At 38.3% G+C, this 20,597-nt stretch overlaps 1 protein-coding gene across 1 annotated transcript; it reads right to left on the bottom strand.

Moving 5' to 3' along the window:
• Positions 1-329: 329 nt before the first annotated feature.
• On the bottom strand, positions 330-8,352 carry LOC124272579. The gene is made up of 5 exons (XM_046707783.1): positions 8,261-8,352; positions 3,204-3,304; positions 2,825-3,137; positions 1,194-1,277; positions 330-700 (listed from the first exon to the last, which is right to left on the bottom strand). The coding sequence occupies exons 3-5, from the start codon at positions 2,886-2,888 to the stop codon at positions 330-332; spliced, it is 519 nt and encodes a 172-aa protein (XP_046563739.1). The 5' UTR covers positions 2,889-3,137; positions 3,204-3,304; positions 8,261-8,352.
• Positions 8,353-20,597: the final 12,245 nt, after the last annotated feature.

The raw sequence follows: 20,597 nt of genomic DNA, 5'->3' as shown, positions 1-20,597 counted from the left end.
CAAAACAAAGTTTACAAATGAGAGGAAATCCAAAGATGTTAGAAGAGATTTCCAGCTCATTGTAATCTGGAATATGTTGCACAGAGTAGTCACCAAAAGCATGCTTATGTCGTTCAAATATTGATTTCTTCTCTTTGTCAGAAAGCCTGTATTTTTCTTGTTTTGTTAAGTCCACTACTGTTTGACCCTTGAACAATTTGAAACCCTCATACTGCAGTTTTGCAAGTCCATCATGGAAATTGTAAGATTTTGATGTGAAGACAACATGAATGTCCTTTGTTTGAGATTCTGTTAAACTTTGCACTTTGTTTCTGAATTTTTCACCAGCATCACAGTTTTCCCTCAATTCTGACCGTTTCTCTTCTGCTCTCTGCTTTTGTTCTAAAAAAGTTTTTAACCTGTGAAGTATTAGCAGAAACTCCAACTGTACCAAACAAATCGTCTACAATCAGAAATACTCTTGAGTTAGTACTTAGACATCGGTCAAAGTCAAACTTCTTAAGGCTGTCCACAAACACGACTTCGTACCCCTTTTGTCTATACTGTGAACCCAGCACCAGAGCCATTGTTGTCTTGCCCTCTCCTGAAGCACCACAGATAGTCACATGACCAAATTCCTTCAATTTCTGTTTGACTTTTCTGTAGGCTTCAGTTGGAGCAAAAATCTTCCTTGCTTCATCTGTGCGCAAATCAAGGGTATCTGTGAAGGGGAAAAAAGTTTTTACCATCCCAGCAAAGACCTTCGGTGTAAACATAAAATGACAAAGTATTCACGTATTTCTATTGTGTGTGGAACATCCCTTAGTTGTTATAAGTCTCATCCAAAGAAAGTGATATTTCAACTCCACATTTAAGACTACTTTGAACTGAACACAAAACACCAACATGCTTATTCACTGACAAAAGCTTGTGGTATCAGTTGTGAAAGCACAGCAAAATTGACACAGGGTGTGTACTAGTTGTTTTATATACAGATACATCATCCAAGATTCATTAGTTTTGCAAGATATGTCAATACATCAGGAGTTTATATACGATGTATTCTTCTATCAAACATTTCAATCCATGAGGGTGACAGGTAGGACCAGGGAAACATGTTGGTATGCACAGATTCTGTCCCTGAGAAACTGAGAATGGTAACAGTCTTGAAGAAGATCTAGTCACTTACTGACCCTTCCTCCATCAACACTCACCTCTCCCCAGTGTTCCTTGTCCTGCCCCTCCAGTGACGATGTTGATCATGTTGGCAGCTTGGGCGTTCCCTGAACGCTGTTCACCTGTCAACACCAAACAGGAGGAATCATCAGTAACCATCGTAACCAAAACCTGAATTAATCAGGTGTTTTCTTTCCACAATGAATAACATTTCATATTACTGCAGGGCGAAAAGTTGGGTTTCTATCATTCTGAAGACGTTCACGTATTTCATGATAATAAAACTTATCCTGTCATATACAATCCCTGATGAATTAAACATATTCATCAGGAATCATGAGATTCAACAAACTGTCTGACGCTCTGTCAGCTCCTCAACAGACTGACACAGAGTGAAGCAGATCAAGTTGATTCATACACTGTATTCAGGAAGCAAACAAGTATTGTTCAAAATAGACACCTTCTCTCCTCATAATAATACCCATGATGAACTGAAATGTCGTTTGACTGACAGACTGACATAATTCTTGGATATTATCAAGATCGGGGTACAGCCGTGAAGATCCTGGTTAGAATTGGTCTTCCAAAACCCATACTTGTCGTAAGAGGCGACTAACCAGTAGTGGATATAACATGTACACGAGACGGTCCCCCATTACACGTACAAGTGACTACCTGAGAGTGTGTAGTGTTTCTGCTTTCCCGAAAAACCTGTTTATTCACGACTGTCAAGTCACCACCACGCTTGGGGATTTTACGGACACTTTAATCATCCTGCATCGTGTTTGCATGGTGATTGAATCAAGCGCTTCAGTTTGTACCGCAGACTGCACCCATCTCACGTACAAGAGATCATAGTCCATCTCGCGTACACGTTACGTCTCTGAGTGCTACCAGGATCGGGTGGTCATGCTTACTGACTTGGTTGACACATGTCATTGTATCCCAGTTGTGTAGATTGATATTCATGCTGTTGATCACTGGATTGTCTTGTCCAAACTATTCACAAACCACTGCCAAATAGCTGGAATATTGCTGTGTGTGCCATTAAACAACACAAACACAAATCCTCATGCTAAAACAGGCTGTGAACATCCTGTGAACATTTCAGAGCAATGTGTCTTTCAGTTCTGAAAAAGGTGTGAGCCTTAAAAGTTGTATTCTCCACTAAATGGAGGTGACAAAACATCCATCTGCTAAAGACTGCCTCCATGGTGTAGTGGTTAGAGCATCCGCCCGGAGAGCGGAAGTTCATGGGTTCGATCCCCAACCGCGTCATACCAAAAGACATTGAAATATTCTCAAGTACGACGTTAAACCCAATTTCACCTCACTCCACCTCCATCTGCTAGAGGCTAGAACAGTCGCTATACAATTCTGACTGCTCATGAATCAGTGTCAAATAGTGATTATACCAGGTGGTCACGAAAAGGTGGGCGTATCCTGCTTCATCAGTTTCACATGGCATAAATACATGCAAAGGGGGACAGTTCACAGTACAAAGAGAAGACAGGTGGAAAAGTACAACAATGACGAACTGAGTGAAATTTGACTGATGTAAAATATTTGAATTGGAATATTAGAAAGAATGAACAGGACACCTTAGTTTGTTTTATTTCATATAAATGTCAACACAGATGACAACCCGGAAGACAAGAGTGACACCTACCTGTACTAAGTGTGATTGCTTGGCTCTCCAGCTCAAGAACGTCCCAATGCTCAGCTGAACCCATGCGGGTACCAAGAGACCTTCATGTTCTTCGTCTGAACTGACTCCGCTGCTACCAGAGTCATCCTCTGCTGTAAGGTATTCCTCATCTGAACCCGATATGTCAATATCAGGAACTGGCAAGTCACCTCTCAAAGCTAACATGTCCATGTGACTTTCAGACTGCTCTCCGGAAGCGGCCATGTGACCTTCAGATGACTCACCAGAAGTAGCAACGCGAAATTCAGATACCTCATTGGAAGTTCCATGTGACCTTCAGGCGGTCCACTAGAAGGGGCCACGTGACCTTCAGGCTGTCCATTGGAAGTGGCCATGTGACTTTCAGATGGCTCACTGGAAGTGGCCATGACCAGATGATGTCCACTGTCTTCATCTCTACTGGCCATCACAAGTTCGCCTCCTCACTTCACCGTGCTCTGTCTGTGAAAATAATGTGGAACCTAAACATGCTGTGACAATAAGTAAGCTGGTCTGACAACATTGTTCCAAGGTAAAAAAAAGGTACATTAAACCAAGACTTTTCTTTTTGTATTAAGGTATTTGTACCCTATTTTGATTGAAAGTGAAGTGAAATTGTGTTTAACGTCGTGCTTGAGAATATTTCGCTCATATGACAACGTGCATACGTGTGTATGTGTATGTGCGGCTGCTTGTACTAGCCCAGACTTAAGCTGGTTTTATAGTGCTAGTCCACTGAGATACCACGCCAGAGTGAAGCATGAATACCCAACTCAGATACATTATACTGACTCCGAGCCGACCAGGGATTGAACCCGCGACCTTTCGCTCTCTATTTTGATTGGATAAAACTGCATCCTTTCATGATAATATTATGCTATGCCTGACAAAGATGAATACCATGCTGATGTCTTAAATCTGCTCAAACTAAAACATTTGGTAAAAAAATGCAAGTACCAGTGAGGAACCGGGTTAGAACTAGTCTTCAGCAAACCATGCTTGACTAAGAGGCGACAACGGGATTAGGTGGTTAGTTTTGCTGACTCGGTTGACACATGTCATTGTATCCCAATTGCATTGATTGATGCTCATGATGTTGATAACTGGATTGTCTGGTCCAGATTTGATTATTTAGAGACCTCCACTAGCTGGAATATTGCTGAGTGCGGCATTCAACAAAACAAAAGCAAACAACAAACAAACAGATCAAGTGTTCAGCTTTCTGACATATCACAATTCATTAGTGGTTGTACCTTTTTTGAAACATGAAACATGCTTGCCTAAGTTCAGGTCCCTCAGTTTTGGAAGTGATTATGTTTACACAAGCAGAGGAAGTGTGAATGTGGTCAAAACACATCAATGTTAATCAAGGTGAAAGTATTAAATAGTAGAAAACCAAATCTTATGAGTGCATCTGTTAACTTCATTCCATTTCATTGTTTACAAATGTATTTCAAAATGGCTGCTCCAAGCTGGTTCAGTTTCAGCTTTTTTATCCATTGGGACATCATTGGGAAGCTTAGTTTCAGAAATGATAAAATGTTGTAAAACTGAACTATTGCCATTTTTTCATGCATTGTTTAATAATATTTTGAACAGTGGTAATTTCCCTATAGAATGGGCTAAAGGACTGGTTATACCGCTTCACAAGAAAGGCAAGAAGACAGAGGTTAATAATTATAGAGGGATAACGCTTAGTGATGTCATGGGGAAATTATTTACGTTTATATTAAACAAGAGGTTGACAAGTTTTTGTCATCAGTATGACAAGATTCCTGAGTCTCAGGCTGGGTTCCGTGCTGGATATAGCACTGTTGATAATATTTTCAGTTTACAGTGTCTGGTCCAAAAGTATATCTCGAAAACTAATGGTCGTTTTTATTGTTTATTCGTTGATTTCAGAAAGGCATTTGATTCCATTAATCGTAAATTATTGTGGTTCTCAGTTTTAAATAAAGGTATTCATGGTAGAATATTTACAGTATTATTGGACATGTACTCCAAAGTTAAATCTGCTGTTAAACTGTCAAATAGTTCCATTTCTCATTATTTTGATACTTTTAGTGGCGTAAAACAGGGGTGTATTTTAAATCCTTTGTTGTTCTCTCTTTTTGTTGTTGAGTTGGAAACTATGTTACAGGAATCGAATGTCCGAGGTACATTTGTTGGTCAAGAGTTTCGTGATATTTTATCTTTATTTTATGCTGATGATCTGTGTTTGTTTGATGATAGTGTGATTGGTCTAAAGAGAAAAATAGATGTATTGGAGCAGTTTAGTATCAAATGGGGTTTGGATGTCAATTTAGATAAGACTGAAATTTTAGTTTTTAGAAATGGTGGCAAGTTACGGTTTTCTGAAAAATGGATGTTTGGCAATAAAACTATTAAGACATCGACCTATTATAATTATCTTGGGTTAACGTTTTCTAACAGGTTATGTTGGTCAAAAGGTATTGAAGTTCTTGTTCAAAAAGCATCAAAAGCCCTAGTATCCGTTAAACAATTAGAGCGTAAGTTTCAGAATATTTCTTCTTTAGTTTTATTCAAGATATTTGATGCTCAGATTAAGCCAATCCTACTCTATTCTAGTGAAGTGTGGGGTCATTCAAAGTTTGAATGCATCGAGCGTTTTCATGTTAAGTTTTGTAAATATGTCATTGGTGTAGGTAGTTATGTCTCTAATGTTGCTGCACTTGGTGAATGTGGTAGATATGGCTTATTTGTCGATTGTCATAAAAGATGTATTCAGTATTGGTTAAAGTTGCTATCAATGCCTAATCATAGATATCCTAAGCAATGCTATCTTCTGTGTAAATCCTTAGACGACTGCAATCGTGTTACATGGGCTTCAAAGGTTAAAATATTACTGTTCTCTTATGGTTTTGGATTTGTTTGGATCTCTCAGGAAGTTGGTAATTGTTCTTTATTTCTAAGTAAGTTTGTGCAAAGGGTTAAAGATTGCCACCAACAAGATTGGTTTTCTAAAGTTTGTGAATCAAATAAGTTATGTTTCTACCAAGAATATAAATCTCTATTGACAGTTGAATATTATTTATCCACTCTAAAGAATCGCGAATATAGAAGGCTTTTATTTTTGCTAAGATCTGGGGAATTGCCTTTAATGATAAATGTTGGTAGACGTTGTGGTATTGTTCGCAATGAACGATTTTGTAATTTATGTATGAATGGATGTATAGAAGATGAATACCATTTTCTGTTAATATGTAAAGTTTATTCCATTTTAAGACAAAAGTATATTCCTGAAAATGTCTGGAAATATCCCTCTATTTATAAGTTTAACATGTTATTAAGTTGTGACAAAGTGAATATCCTAATTAACTTAGCAAAATTTGTAAAAGAAGCTTTAAGGTTAAGAAGTGCTTAAAATGTGTATCTAACCATTTTGTCACTTGCATTATTATTTTGTGAGTTTTTGTACTTGGGCCTATGGCCTTTATACGGAATAAAAGAATTTAGTTTCAGAATATTTAGAAGCATGGCCAAGACTACTTCACATCATACAAAAACATGTGTTTAAGAGAGCAAGACTCACTGAAACCCAGAACTGTGACTCCCAACTATGGCTGAGCTACAGTTGATAGTTGAACTTTAAACTGCACCTCTGTCATTGCCTAAATCTGATAAAACAAACCACCATCTATTAAATGATTGTAAAATTATTGGTTGAACAAATTTGTTGTGGGACTTTTTCTCAAGTTTCAAAGATGTAATTTGTGGTGATAATCATTACATTAACAATATCAACATGTAACTTTGCACTGCATCTCTCCTGTAGATATGGAGATCCCCAAATTTTGCAAACAATTCATTCAAATGTCATCAAGTTATTGGCTGAACAAAACTTCCCTTGGATTCAAAATATGTAAATTGAAGCAATTTTTTATTTAAAAGTTGAAAATCAGAACCAAGCTTTGCAGACACCTCTCTGTTACACAAATACTTTTCAACTTCTTAGTTGAAAAACTTTCGAAGTTCAAATTCTGATATTGCTGTACTGGCTAGCGAACAGTTATCACCATATTTTAGTGGTATTTACAAAATTACTCCGCCTTTCGTTAAATTAATGAAACAGAATTAATTATGATACTTAATTAGCTATTCACCGATGTGTCCAGCCCGTTCACTGCCGCGGATCATGTTTTTATATAATGCAGCAGAAGGGAATCATGTCGGTACAAATAGATGATTTCTCACAACTAACTGTAACAGTTATCGCCATTCAGAATTTCTCATGCCATTTGTGAAGTAATATATATATATTTATATCATACAGTAACCCCGAATAATTGATTGTGTGACTATTTGAGTGTTTCTTTTACAGTAGATTGACAGGGAATGAAACAATTAATGACTTGTGAACTTGAACTTGCTATTATACATAGGTCGTGGGACATCAAATGTGATCACCAACTTTGAAATCAATCCAACCATTAGTTTTCAAGTTATTGGTTGAACCCATCTGTCTTCTTACGTAATTCTCTAATGGGTATAACTATATACCCTCGACTTCTAAAGGTCGGTGTATAACAAATGTGGCTGAAAAATCATAATGATAATGGCCATAAATAAGACTTTTGAGTTTGTCTGTCTTGCCACATGACCAATTAGACTGGGCTGTCATGAAGCTTTAACTCCATTTGTGTATTTCCAGTGAAGACATTGGTGAAGCACAAATGACCTTCTGACAAGGACGAACAGGGCTTAACTTGCAGCCATGTTGAAACTGGGTGAACATTAAAGTGAGCGTTTAACAAGAGACATTGTATAATCAGTATCGCTCATTCAAAGTTTCGGCTTTCTAGTCATAGGTAGATAAAATAGGTCGATAATATGACTACAGGGTCAGCACAAATGACCTTCTGACAAGGACGAACAGAGCTTAACTTGCAGCCATGTTGAAACTGGGTGAACATTAAAGTGAGCGTTTAACAAGAGACACTGTATAATCAGTATCGTTCATTCAAAGTTTCGGCTTTCTAGTCATAGGTAGATAAAATAGGGTCAGCACAAATGACCTTCTGACAAGGACGAACAGAGCTTAAATTGCACAAGGACGAACAGGCTTAAATTGCCATTTTGAAATTGTTTGAACATATACAGCGTTTACTTGAGTCTATTATCGATGAGACACCGTAATCTGTATTCAAAGTTTCAGCTTTATACTCTTTGTGGTTTAAAATAGGTCGATATAATATGACGACAGGTGTACAATCGGACGGACACAAAATTGAGTCCAGTGGGACTGTCTGACCTCGACATTACTCACTAGCTGAACATTAATTCGTGCCATTAATTCACCTGGGACGTTTGTTTGTAGATGCACAATCTTCGGCACACAGATTTGAAAAACACTGTAGTCACATTACAAGCTAATTACATACACACCTCTGAACCTACTCACGACGCAAGAAGTCACGGCATACGTAGCACCCCTTCAAAGTGTTGCGAGATGGTGGACGGCGACTTGAACCGAGCGGGTAGCGAGCGGGTAGCACCCGAGTAACACGTACCCCTGCTTTCAGTACTTCCGTTACACAGGCCCCCACTGCGGGTCAGAAAATCGATAAATTAGGCCCCGGTTTAGTATCAACACCCCCTACTATATAATACATATATAGTAGGCGGTGTTGATACTAAACCGAAGTTTATCGATTTTCTTACCCGCAGTGGGGGCCTGTGTTCAGGCTGTGTACAATCGTGACATGAAGGAGGACTTACATGCATAGTCCAGGTCCAAACCAACTTTCGAGATGTCAGTTTTCTTTTCCACACTAAAATATTTGTTGTTAAACACCACACCCAGCAATTTTTATATTCCAGTTATATGGCGGCGGTTAGACTAACGCTTAGTCTCTGAATATATATAATTTTGATTGTAACAAATCAACTCAGAAAGGGAACCCAAGGGAGACCAGAGATCCCGAACCTGAGGAAATCTAGACTTGTTTCATTTAAGGTTTTATATAACATTGCAGATAGGGCTATGCAGTAGGGAAAATAAGGAGGTTCAGAGACTATGAGACAAACTATAAGCGGCGGTATGTCAGGCTGATTGTTAAAGACCTTTCAGTGGGAAAAGGAATACCGCTTTTAAACCAATCAGAACAAAGCATTCTTCAATACCATGATATAACCCAGATTGGAATTGGTGACCAGTAAGCATGCCGACCGTTGGAGGTGACTTGGGTCCTGGGGTCACGTTGGTAGGCTGTTGTTTAATGCCGCACTCAGCAGTATTCCAGCTATGGGGCGGTCTGTAAATAATCCAGTCTGGATCACACAATCCAGTGATTAACAGCATGAGCATCGATCTACGCAATGTGGATATGATGACGTGTCAACCTAATCAGAAAGCCTGACCACCTGATCCCGGTAGTCGCCTCGGATCTTCACGGGTGGTGAGGACGTTTGCTTTTACGCTGGTTTTAGCTATATTCCAGCAATATCACGACACCAGGCCCCGATTTCTGGAAACAAACTTAAGTCTGAGTTTTGACTTAAGTCAGAGTTTTTACTCAAATTTGAGAAAACGCAGGAAATGTATTTCCAGAATAAAATGAAATCAATATTAAACTCAAACTTAGTAGACACTTTGAGTTTGGTGGATAGATTACTTAAGTTGTTTGAGCTTTTTTATTTAAAAAATGTAGTTGAGTTAAAAATTCAGCTGTTTCAAATTGTCAAACTCAGTTTGAAATCTGAGAAAAACTTTCGAGAAAAGTTTGTTTCGAGAAATGGTGGCCAGATATGGGCTTCACGCATTGTACCCATATGGAACATCGAACTCGAGTCTTCGGCGTGATGAGCGAACGCTTTAACCACTAGGTTACCCCACCGCCCCTTCGCGGGTAGTGTGGTCACCGTTAGACTGCCTGACATGGCTGATTGCATGTTATCGTATGGAGATTGCGTAAGTGGATCTGTGCTTCATAATATCAATCACTGAAGTGTCGGGTCCAGACTGGGTTATTTACGCCGCCTACAGCCGAACCTGGGTGGCTGTTGCTTAGTGCCGCATAGCTCCATCGTGTCAGCATTGAGCTAAAATAACTATAGTTCTAATTTCATTTGGGTTATATTTTAAATTTTCACTATATTTGTTTCTTAATACCATAATCATATATGTTTTGCTAGTCTTCATTTGATAATGTAAAAAGGAATGCTTGCTACATCCAGGGATAGTCTCTCAGTTACATCCGACTGGGCGATAAGAAGTGCTGTAAGGCAGGGGATTCTTGCTGGATTGAATATGGTATTATGTTTAGCCATCGGAACATAACATTCCTTGGAGTGAGTATATTAAATTATAATAAAAGAGAAGGAAACCCCTTGTAATAATTTGAGAATTCAATATGATATTTTCCAGTTTTTTCGCTTCCGGAAAATTCCTGGCAGTTTTAATGGACTTCTGCTTGCCAAGCAAGGTTGTTTATGAGAGCACTAACAACTAGATTTCATCAACTAAATCAACTTGAAATGCTGCTTACAGTAATGGAATATAAACAAGACAATACATGGTGGAAGAATGTAGAACTATGATCCTAAAGGTCATGTAACGGGGAAAGACCCCCGGTCAAATCTCCATTTTATCTGGAGCCAGTAAGTGGAAAACCTTGTGTTTAAAATGTGCTTCATTCAATGTCAGTTTGACCCAGCAGGGGGGTACGTATCTTGGCCGCTGTAGGCTTGAATCATTTGAGAATTGATTGCAATATCTTTGCGTTAATGGAGATATGGGCTGTTGGTTTGTTGTTTAAAGGCAAACAGCAACAGGGTTATAGGATGTGATAGTAAACAAATGATAAAAAAGCAATCTTCCACCTATATGGGGGCCTCGGTAAATAATCCAGTCTGGATCACACAATCCAGTGATTAACAGAATGAACATCGATCTACGCAACTGCGATTCGATGACATGAGTCTACGAAGTCAGAGAGCCTGACCACCCGATCCCGTTAGTCGCCTCGCATCTTCACGGGTGGTGAGGGCGTTTGCTTTTACACACAGCTTTTAGCAATATCACGACGGGGAACACAAGAAATGGGCTTCACGCATTGTACCTATATGGGACATCGAACTCGAGTCTTCGGCGTGATGATCGAACGCTTTAACCACTGGGCCACCCCACCACCTCTTCGCGGGTAGTGTGGTCAGGTAGTCTGACTTGGTTGTTTGCCTGTCATCGCATGGTGTTTGCGCAAGTGGATCTGTGCTTCATAATATCAATCACTGAAGTGTCTGGTCTAGACTGGGTTATTTATGCCGCCTACAGTTGAACCAATGCAATGACAACTAAGTACATTTTTAAAACAAATCGGTTTTATTACACGAAGTTACCTTACTCAGGCAGTTAGTCCGCTGGATTGTTTCATAGAAATGGATGTTTGATTTGTTGGCTTTTGTTGTTTTCATTGCATTGCATTTTGATTTTGAGTTCTCTTACACCATGTCAAACTCATCACATTAAGTAGTTCTCCTGTCAAAAAAGGAATCAACCTGTTCTGTTTCATGTACGAAACAGCTCTTTATTTCTTACCCATCTATAGACTAAACCTAGTCTGGTGGTTTATTTTCTTGCGTAATTTATATAAATGACCAGTCTAAAAACTATTATCCGGTTTGGACCAGTTTGCAGGTTTCAGGCGGCATGGCCGAATATTCAGGAATCCTTAGACTAACAACTAGTCTCTGAAATGAACATAGTTTACTGAAAAAAGTTCATAGTCAAAAAAATAAAATATAATGAGAAGGAGCCCTGAGACTTTCTTCATTTTATGTACCACCAGAAGCTGAGGCTGCAAATCTATGTATGTATGTATATAAGGTTTTAGGGCGACCTTGGGCCTTAAAAGGCCTATATGCGCCCAACACTTAACAAACTGTTATATTTTTGTTCAGTTAAATAACATCGTACTTACCCGTTTTAACGAGGAAGTCTAAAAGAGCTCTTTGTATGCAACCATACATTAAATTATCGCCAAGTATTGCGTTCATTGAAAACGTATTTTGGGCTTTGTTAAGCACAGTTTCTTTAAGAGCCTTACGTGGGTTTTCATGAGCTGGACATTCAATGAGGTAGTGCTGAACTGTTTCTGGGCACTGTAAGTTACAGCTTTCACACAGAGGAGATAAGTCTTTATCTAAAATACTTCTATATGCCTTTAATCCACAATGTCCCAGCCTGAGACGAGTTAAAACAACTTCATCTCTGCGACAACGCCGACGAATTTTAAAATGTTTGTTTACTACAGGACAAGTAGAGTGCATGTGTCTACCTGTAGTTTCATTATCCCATTTATTTTGCCAAGATGCATTTATTGAAGATGAAATGACAAACCAGTAATCTCTTGGAATGGGCTTAATTGAATGAATATCTGGCTGTGGTCTGTTGCAAGCCATCTTAGCAATTGTGTCAACTACTTCGTTTCCAGCTACACCAACATGTGCAGGAATCCAAACAATATCACAGCTGATGTACATGGAGTTTAAAACAGTATCAAGATACAAGATGTCGTATAGTATGTCACTGCGTGAACCTTGTACACCTGATTGAATTGCTTGTACAGCTGACAACGAATCAGTAAAAATTATTGCTTCGTGTTCATTATCTTTTACCCATTTTAAAGCTTGAAGTATGGATGTCAGTTCTGCTGCAAATACAGACAGATGATCAGTCAATCTAAATCTTTTGGATAAACCAAGATCGGGAATATAGAAAGCCCCACCAACATGACCGGTTCTGGGATCCTTTGAAGCATCAGTGTAAATATGAGTAAAATTGCTATATTTGGTGTGAATGTAATCTTGGGTGAGGATTTTAATAACACTTGGTGACATTTGTTTGTTTACAAGCTCCGATAAATCCTGTGAAATCGAAGGTTGTGTTAAAGTCCATGGAACCGTTTTCGGGAGAGATCGAGCAGCATTCAACTGAAGATTGTTTAACTTGTACTGTAATGCAAATTGTTGTACAAGTAATCCAAACGGTGGTTTTCCATGATTCCAATCACACATGACATATTCCACGCAATCACACAATATATCAGTTGCTGGTTGATACCTAGAGGAAGCTTTTAAGGATAAATAGTACTTAAGGGCAACTTTAAGACGATGATATTGCAAAGGAGGTTCTGAGCATTCCACCTGCAGGGCAGAAACTGGAGTAGTAGGAAAAGCACCAGTGCATATCCGAAGAGCTTTGGCTTGAACACGATCAAGTTTAGCCAAATGACATTTTGCAGCATTCATAAAAACTTGACAGCCATATTCTAATCTAGACAAAATTAGTGCTTTGTACAACAGAAGCAAGGATGATTTATCAGCACCCCACTTTGTGGCAGACACGCTTTTCAGTAAATTGAGAGCTTTAGTACATTTTGATGAAATGTAGTTGATGTGGTTTGACCAAGTGAGTTTTTGATCAAAGATTACACCCAAAAATTTAAATTCAGAAACAAATTTTATGTCCTGACCACCAATGTGTAGCTTCAGATTTGGAGGAACTTTACGTCTTGTGAAGAACATAGCAACTGATTTAGAAGTTGAAACCTTGAACCCCCACTTTGAACACCAAACATCTATAGAAGTTAGAGCTAATTGGATAGACTTATGAACAAACTCAATGTTTCCAAAACGCCTCCAACAAGCACCGTCATCTGCAAATTGTGATGCATCAATGTTTAAAGGAAGTTCAGAAAAGAAATCATTGATCATTATATTAAAGAGCAAAGGGCTTATAACACTGCCCTGTGGAGTGCCATTTACGATAATTCGCATGTCAGACACGTGTTGCCCAATACGAACTTGTATGGTTCGATCAGTTAGGAAGGACTTTATCCACTGTAGCATACGTCCCTTTACCCCCAAGCTTTGCAGTTTAAATAAAAGTCCATTTCTCCATAGCATATCATATGCCTTTTCAATGTCTAAAAATACACACAGCATATACTCTTGGTTTCCTAGTGCTTTTTTGTGCTTCATTTTGTAGTCGAACTAGATGATCTATGCAAGAACGAGTTTTCCTAAACCCACACTGTAGCCTCGTTAATAATTCATTTGATTCTAAGTAGAAATTCAGACGATTTGTGACCAACCTTTCCATGATTTTACACAGGTTAGACGTTAAGGCTATTGGTCTGTATGAAACAGGGCGAGATGGATCTTTACCAGGTTTGGGAACAGGGATAACAACAGCGTGTCTCCAGCTTTTGGGTAACTTCCCAGATATCCAGCTTTGATTTATGATATTAAGTATGACTTCTAGAGCTGAATCTGGCATATGTTTAAAGTGTTCGTAACACAATTCATCGGCACCAGGAGATGTATTCTTGCCCTTTGATATTGCCGATTTTAATTCTCCCAGGTGGAAGGATAAATCATATTCAGGAAAAGGTTGTAGTAAAGAATCTGAAATTATTGGAATAATCTCATTCTCCAAATTTGTGATTTCGTTTTTAAATTTTGTTGAAAAGTTTTCGTAGCTGCTAACAACCTCAAACTGATCTGCTAAAAGATTTGCTTTCTCTTCACAGGAAATAGCGCTTTGATCCAAAACAGGAATAGGGGATCTATTACGGTTCCCACTAATCCTTTTTACCTTGACCCAAATTGAAGATAAGGAAGTATGCCTGTTTATTGTAGATATGTAAGAACGCCAACTGCTGCGTTTTAATGATCGTACAAGACGTTGGAATTCAGCCCGTTTTTTTCCGAAAGTCGTCTAAATCAACCGGTAAGGATGTCCTGCGAAGTCGGTTATAAGCCTTTTGCCGAGCTTTATCGGCTTTATCACAATCCTTATTCCACCAATACTGAGAATTTCGAGTAGTTGGCTTTCCGGAAGTTTTACCAATAGCTTTTTCTGAGATTTTAGTCAGAGATAAAGTTAGATTACAAGTTGAACGTTCAATGTCATCTGTAAGCAGATCACAGGTTATTTCATTTGAACAAAGTTCAACAAATTTATGCCAATTTGCAGATTTAAATCTCCATCTAGAAAGTCCATGTGCAGGTGTTCGAAGAGGTGTAAACGATATTTCAGTGAAAACTGGAAAGTGATCACTACCCAGACTGTCGTGTTGATAAACACCCCATTGGCATTTGTGTGATAAGATCGGCGAAACAAGGGTAAGATCCAATGCTGAGAAAGTAAAGTTACCAGTATTTATACGGGTCTTTTGGCCAGAGTTTAGCAATATTAAACCTGTGTCATCCAAAAGAGTTTCTACAACTTGACCAGCATGATTTGTATGCCTGCTCCCCCCACAGTGCATTATGACTATTGAAATCACCACATATCAAAACTGGTGTATCTACAGAATTTGTCAGCATTTTATAATCATCTAGAGATGGCGAACCATTGCTGTATATATTAACAATGGTTAGGGAATTGTTTCCCGTCTGAGACAATTTTCACCGCATTTGCCTCAAAATTAAGTTTCGGCAAGGTATGACTATTATAGGTTAAATCTGATTTGACAAAAATAGCACAACCGCCACGTTTAGGATTTCTGGTCGTAGGGTTACATGCAGAATAAGCCATACGGAGTTGCTTCCCTTTAACTGTTACTCTATCTGAAATTTATAAAGCTTGTGCAGCCTATTTCAGTGTGCATTTCATTATTTAATTTTTGGGAAATTGTGTTATTTTCTGACATTGTATTGATGTTTAGGATTGTGGCAGAATATTCAGGATAATACTTGGTGTAGGTACTGGGTGGACTTTAAGGAATATTTGAGGACATATACTATTGTCAATGTATTTGGTAGTTGCATGTCCAGTTTAGGTTATCATTGTGACAGTTTTGGATATCATATTTAGGCATACCTAGGCTAATGACTTAGTGCTATGGAATGTAATACTTACCATATTCAGGTCAGTTTAGACTAATTTGTCCTTTTGAACTTTTCAGTTTTTTACCCTCAACCTTTACCACCTCCTCCACCTACCTTTAACATCTTGCAAATAACAGGGTTCGCTATCCACAATACAACCCGTACACTCGATTTGCTTTCTCAGCTCCCTGGGGATTCTACAACTGCTGGGTACCCATCCAACATCTCAGAACAGGATTCTATTCTCATAACTCATTCAAAATGATATAAAAATCATGCACATATTTTGATAAAATACAATGTGCCATTGTACACACATACATATAATATAAATGTTTAATCAAAATGGATAATACGACTGGCAACCCTCCAGTACTTTGGTCAATCCTTGTGTAAAAGGCTAAACCCTTCAATAATTTGTCCAATCCTTGTGTAAAAGAGTAAACCCTTCAGTAATTTGACCAATCCTTGAGTGACAGGGTAAACCCTTCAGTAATTTGTCCAATCCTTGAGTAACAGGGTAAACCCTTCAGTAATTGGTCAACCCTTGTGTAACAGGGTAAACCCTTCAGCAATCTGACCAATCCTTGTGTAACAGGGTAAACCCTTTAGTAATCTGACCAATCCTTGTGTAACAGGGTAAACCCTTCAGTAATTGGTCAACCCTTGTGTAACAGGGTAAACCCTTCAGCAATCTGACCAATCCCTGAGTAACATGGTAAACCCTTCAGTAATCTGACCAATCCTTGTGTAACAGGGTAAACCCTTCAGTAATTGTAGCATCCCTTAATGCCGTAAACGTAGTATTTTTGTTATTTTAAATTTTGGCTAAATTTTCCTCCAATCGCCAGTGGCTGAAGGGATGGTGTAAATCCAGCTAGGGTCCATGCAGGTAGCATGGCTGTAAGTCCCCATGGTTCATTGACGACAGGTTATAAAATATACATATTGTTTGTAAATGTTTGTTCTCGTCACGATATGACTGAAACATTGCCAATGTGACATTAAATATTAACTCACCCACTCGGTTATTTATAGCTTGACTATTGCTGAGTGCGGTGTAAACAAGTGCTTGCTCGTCACGGCAAAGACCCAGGTGCGATTCTCCATGATGACTGCATATGGCAATGTAAAAAAGTGGTACGATGTATATATTTCAACTACTATATAATACATGTAGCGGAATTACAGACTGAGTGTAATACTGTAATTTATTCTGTTTATAAACGTTTGCTGACATGGCTCAGGAAGTTCTGGTAGGGAAAACAAGGACTTTGGTACGGCAGGCTATATGACGGTAATCCAGGTAAATTTACATGTTTCGCCAATGAAGGGCAAAGTGCCTATCCAATTGGTTTCCTATCATGTTGTTATTCTTGTACATCACACTACCCCCACTCTTGGATTTGTGTACACAATACATTGTTTTCTTTATGCATTAATCCAATCTTATTGGCTTCGTAATCTTATTGGCTATGTAATTATATTGTTGGCTATGTAATTATATTGTTGGCTATGTAATTATATTGTTGGCTATGTAATTATATTGTTGGCTATGTAATTATATTGTTGGCTATGTAATTATATTGTTGGCTACGTAATTATATTGTTATCTTTGTACATTCTCCCTCCTTGCATTGTTTTAAACATGTTTTATCTATATATATTCACTATTTGTACTGACTCAGTATTCACCTGATGGAGGAGGAAGAATTAGCTCTGAAACGTCGTGTAAAATAAAAAAGAAGTTGTTATCCATAAATGTGTCATGTATTCATGTTGTTGACTATCATTTGTAATGAATGCATGCTCAGTAACTTTACAGAATTTCGTGTGTGGGAAGAGCCAGAATCAACGCACATGTACATAGAATATCCAATTATGATCGACACACCAGTAAGCCACACCTAGACAAAGATATGTATGGAATCCCGAACTAAAGCAAAACTATGTAAATGTGTGGAATCAAGTCAGTCCTTGTGAAATTCAGAACTTTTACGAGCGCATCAACAGTGACGATGTACATGGGCGTTTAACTCTGAATGAGTTAAACTTTATGGCCACAGCGGCATTATTTCAGCCATATCGTGACTTAAAATAGTTAATAATTCATTATAAATGTACAACTCTTAAAAACCTTTCGACGAATGGCAGCAAAACCAACTAGTAAATCACAGTATCAAGAAATAAAACTACCATCTCTCTCTCTAAAAGAGGATTTTAGATTAGGACAGTACAACATGAAAAAAGGCTGAGGATCGGCAACAACTGAAGGTAGACTACCACTCTAGGGACCATGGGGACGTACAGTACTTTGGCTACCTGCATGGACCCTAGCTGGATTTATACCATCCCTCAGCCATTGGTGATTGTACTGATATTTGGCCATAATAAAACAACAAATATTCTACGATTAAAAAAGTGTGTAGAGCTAAATTGACTTTGAAAGTTTTGGGACTTACCTACCCTCTCAGGAGGATAATCATTTTACAGTACTTTAACCCCCTTCGAGGATACAGCCACTAACTATCTTAGTTGCTAAGTTATTCTACCCATTGTATAATATCAGTTATCTATTCACAAAGCATATAAATCAAAATTGATCAATCAACTTCATTTCTTTTAAAACTCAATGATTAAATGATAATTAACATTACTAATAAAGATCCTTCACAGTTTTGACACAGAAATATTCATCCCTTGTGAGCGTATAACTCTGTTTCAGGACTCACTGAAGTGTACAAATTTTGTTCCACTAGAAACCCTCATCGTGAATGTAAACGTGCCAGCAAGGCGGAGACAGTTTACTAGTACATAAAAACAAGCTAACTATTCATCTGTTTTTGCAGAGAAAATAGTATGTTTTCTTGTGTGTTATTACAGTTATTAATTGTCTCAGACTACGCCTTGCTTCATTCCTGGCACGTTTACATTCCGAATCAACCAGTCATTGTCCCGAACAGTGTCATGATGATGGTTATGCTTGACAATAAAAAAACCTCTCCTTCATTTATTTTCTCTGTGGCGGTCTGTAATTAGTTGTCTGGACCAGACAATTCAGTGATCAACAGTATGAGCATCGATCTAGCCAATTGGGATCCGATGACATATGAAGTCAGTAAGCCTGACCTGACCCGGTTAGTTGCCTCTTACAATATTCTAACCTGGATCTGCACGGTTGATTGAATGACTTGTTGATATTTAAACAATTTCTAGTATATTTACTATTAAACATATTGTTTTGTGCATTCAGATTATGTTCTTTTCTTCTTTATGAACTTGAACATATTCTTTGAACAAAGTACCAAATGTCAGCCATCTAACCCACCCAGCCACTGCAGCTTCCCCACTTGGGTTAGGCAGCTGACTTTAGGTGCTGGTGATTAGGAGCCTGACTGAGTGTGGGTTTGAATCCTAGATGTTACTCAACCCAACAAAAGTACTAGAATCTGTACTTTACTGAGAAGTGTAATCCCAAATCTGTTACATTGGACTACTTTCTTAAAAACAGTGTGTATATTTGGCAGCAAGGTTACATGCAAGTTCAGGCAATTGGTAGACACCACTTGAACTCACAATGACTTCTTTTTGTGGGTCCATTTTGGGACTACATACAGATCATCATTATCATCATCACAGATGAGAATCTTTTTAAATATGATATATTCAAGACAAATATCCCATTTGCAATTATTAAACTGTATTCAGAAATATACATTTACAAATATAAGGTGAACAGCTGGTAATAATTACACTGACCATGTTATCAATCAATCAATCATCATCATTATCAAATGTATTGTATAAAACAGGTTAATATATCTCTAAAGTAGCAGCTTCTAGTGCATCAGCAATGCTTATTACTGATGGAATTCAACACAAATAGAGTTCCATGTGTGAAGTAGATCCGATGTTCATCCACCAGTATGACATCTTCCCAATGGGCACGGGTGGTTGTTCGGCTTGTCCAAGAAGAACGCATGTGGGTCATGTTTCTCACAATGTTAAGAACAGCTTTCACATGGTAACTGAATATTACAACATTTGTTATTTCAACTTATAGGTCCATTGTTAAATAAATGCCACGTATCACTGCATATGGCTATCTTGATCTATAAAATGTCTTGATTCTTAAAATCGGTATCAAAAGTCTGGAACATCCGCTGTATGGTCTCAGCATGGTGATCAGTCATTGGAGGTACAATATCAACAAATCCATACTGAACTGCGCAAGTTAATCCACAAGTTGTGTTTTTTGACACAAATAGCAATGAATCCACTATGAGACGACTAACTGACTGAGTTTTGTTTTACGCCGCTTTTAGCAATATTCCAGCAACATCACGGCAGGGAACAGCAGAAATGGGCTTCACACATTGTACCCATGTAGGGATTTGAACCCGGGTCTTCGGCGTGACGAGCCAAAGCTTTAACCACTAGGCTACCCCACCGCCTCACTATGAGACGAATATGGTACATTACACAAATATTAGGTAATGAATACAATATCATGGCAGCAGCTGATTCAGTCTCTACATTCAGGAAACAAGAACTAAATGTGTTCTTTGTCTCTTGACCATGTGGACAGTGCAAATTGATCCCGATGACCAGTGACCACATCAATGTTGAATTAAATACACAAGAGTGTAGACTGTTATATTGCTTGGCTTGCATACCTCATATCACTTTGATAAATCATCTAAATATTAATATACTGAGTCAAAAAAGAAACTTCACAAAATGTAATTTGAAAAATAATGAATAATTTTTCTCTGATGATACATCTATGTATCCGAAATGGGATCCCTATCTTTTGACTCTAGAAAAACGTTAGCAAAACCCACTCAAACCCATCCATTCATCGTGCAGATCACGCTAGTGCCAAATCAGGTTTCGCACG

This window comes from Haliotis rubra, unplaced genomic scaffold, assembly GCF_003918875.1.
Source record: "Haliotis rubra isolate DU_JTF1 unplaced genomic scaffold, ASM391887v1 Scf1704, whole genome shotgun sequence".
Taxonomy (NCBI): domain Eukaryota; kingdom Metazoa; phylum Mollusca; class Gastropoda; order Lepetellida; family Haliotidae; genus Haliotis; species Haliotis rubra.
The sequence above is the reverse complement of the archived record's forward strand: the minus strand, read 5'-3'. Positions and strand labels throughout refer to the sequence as shown.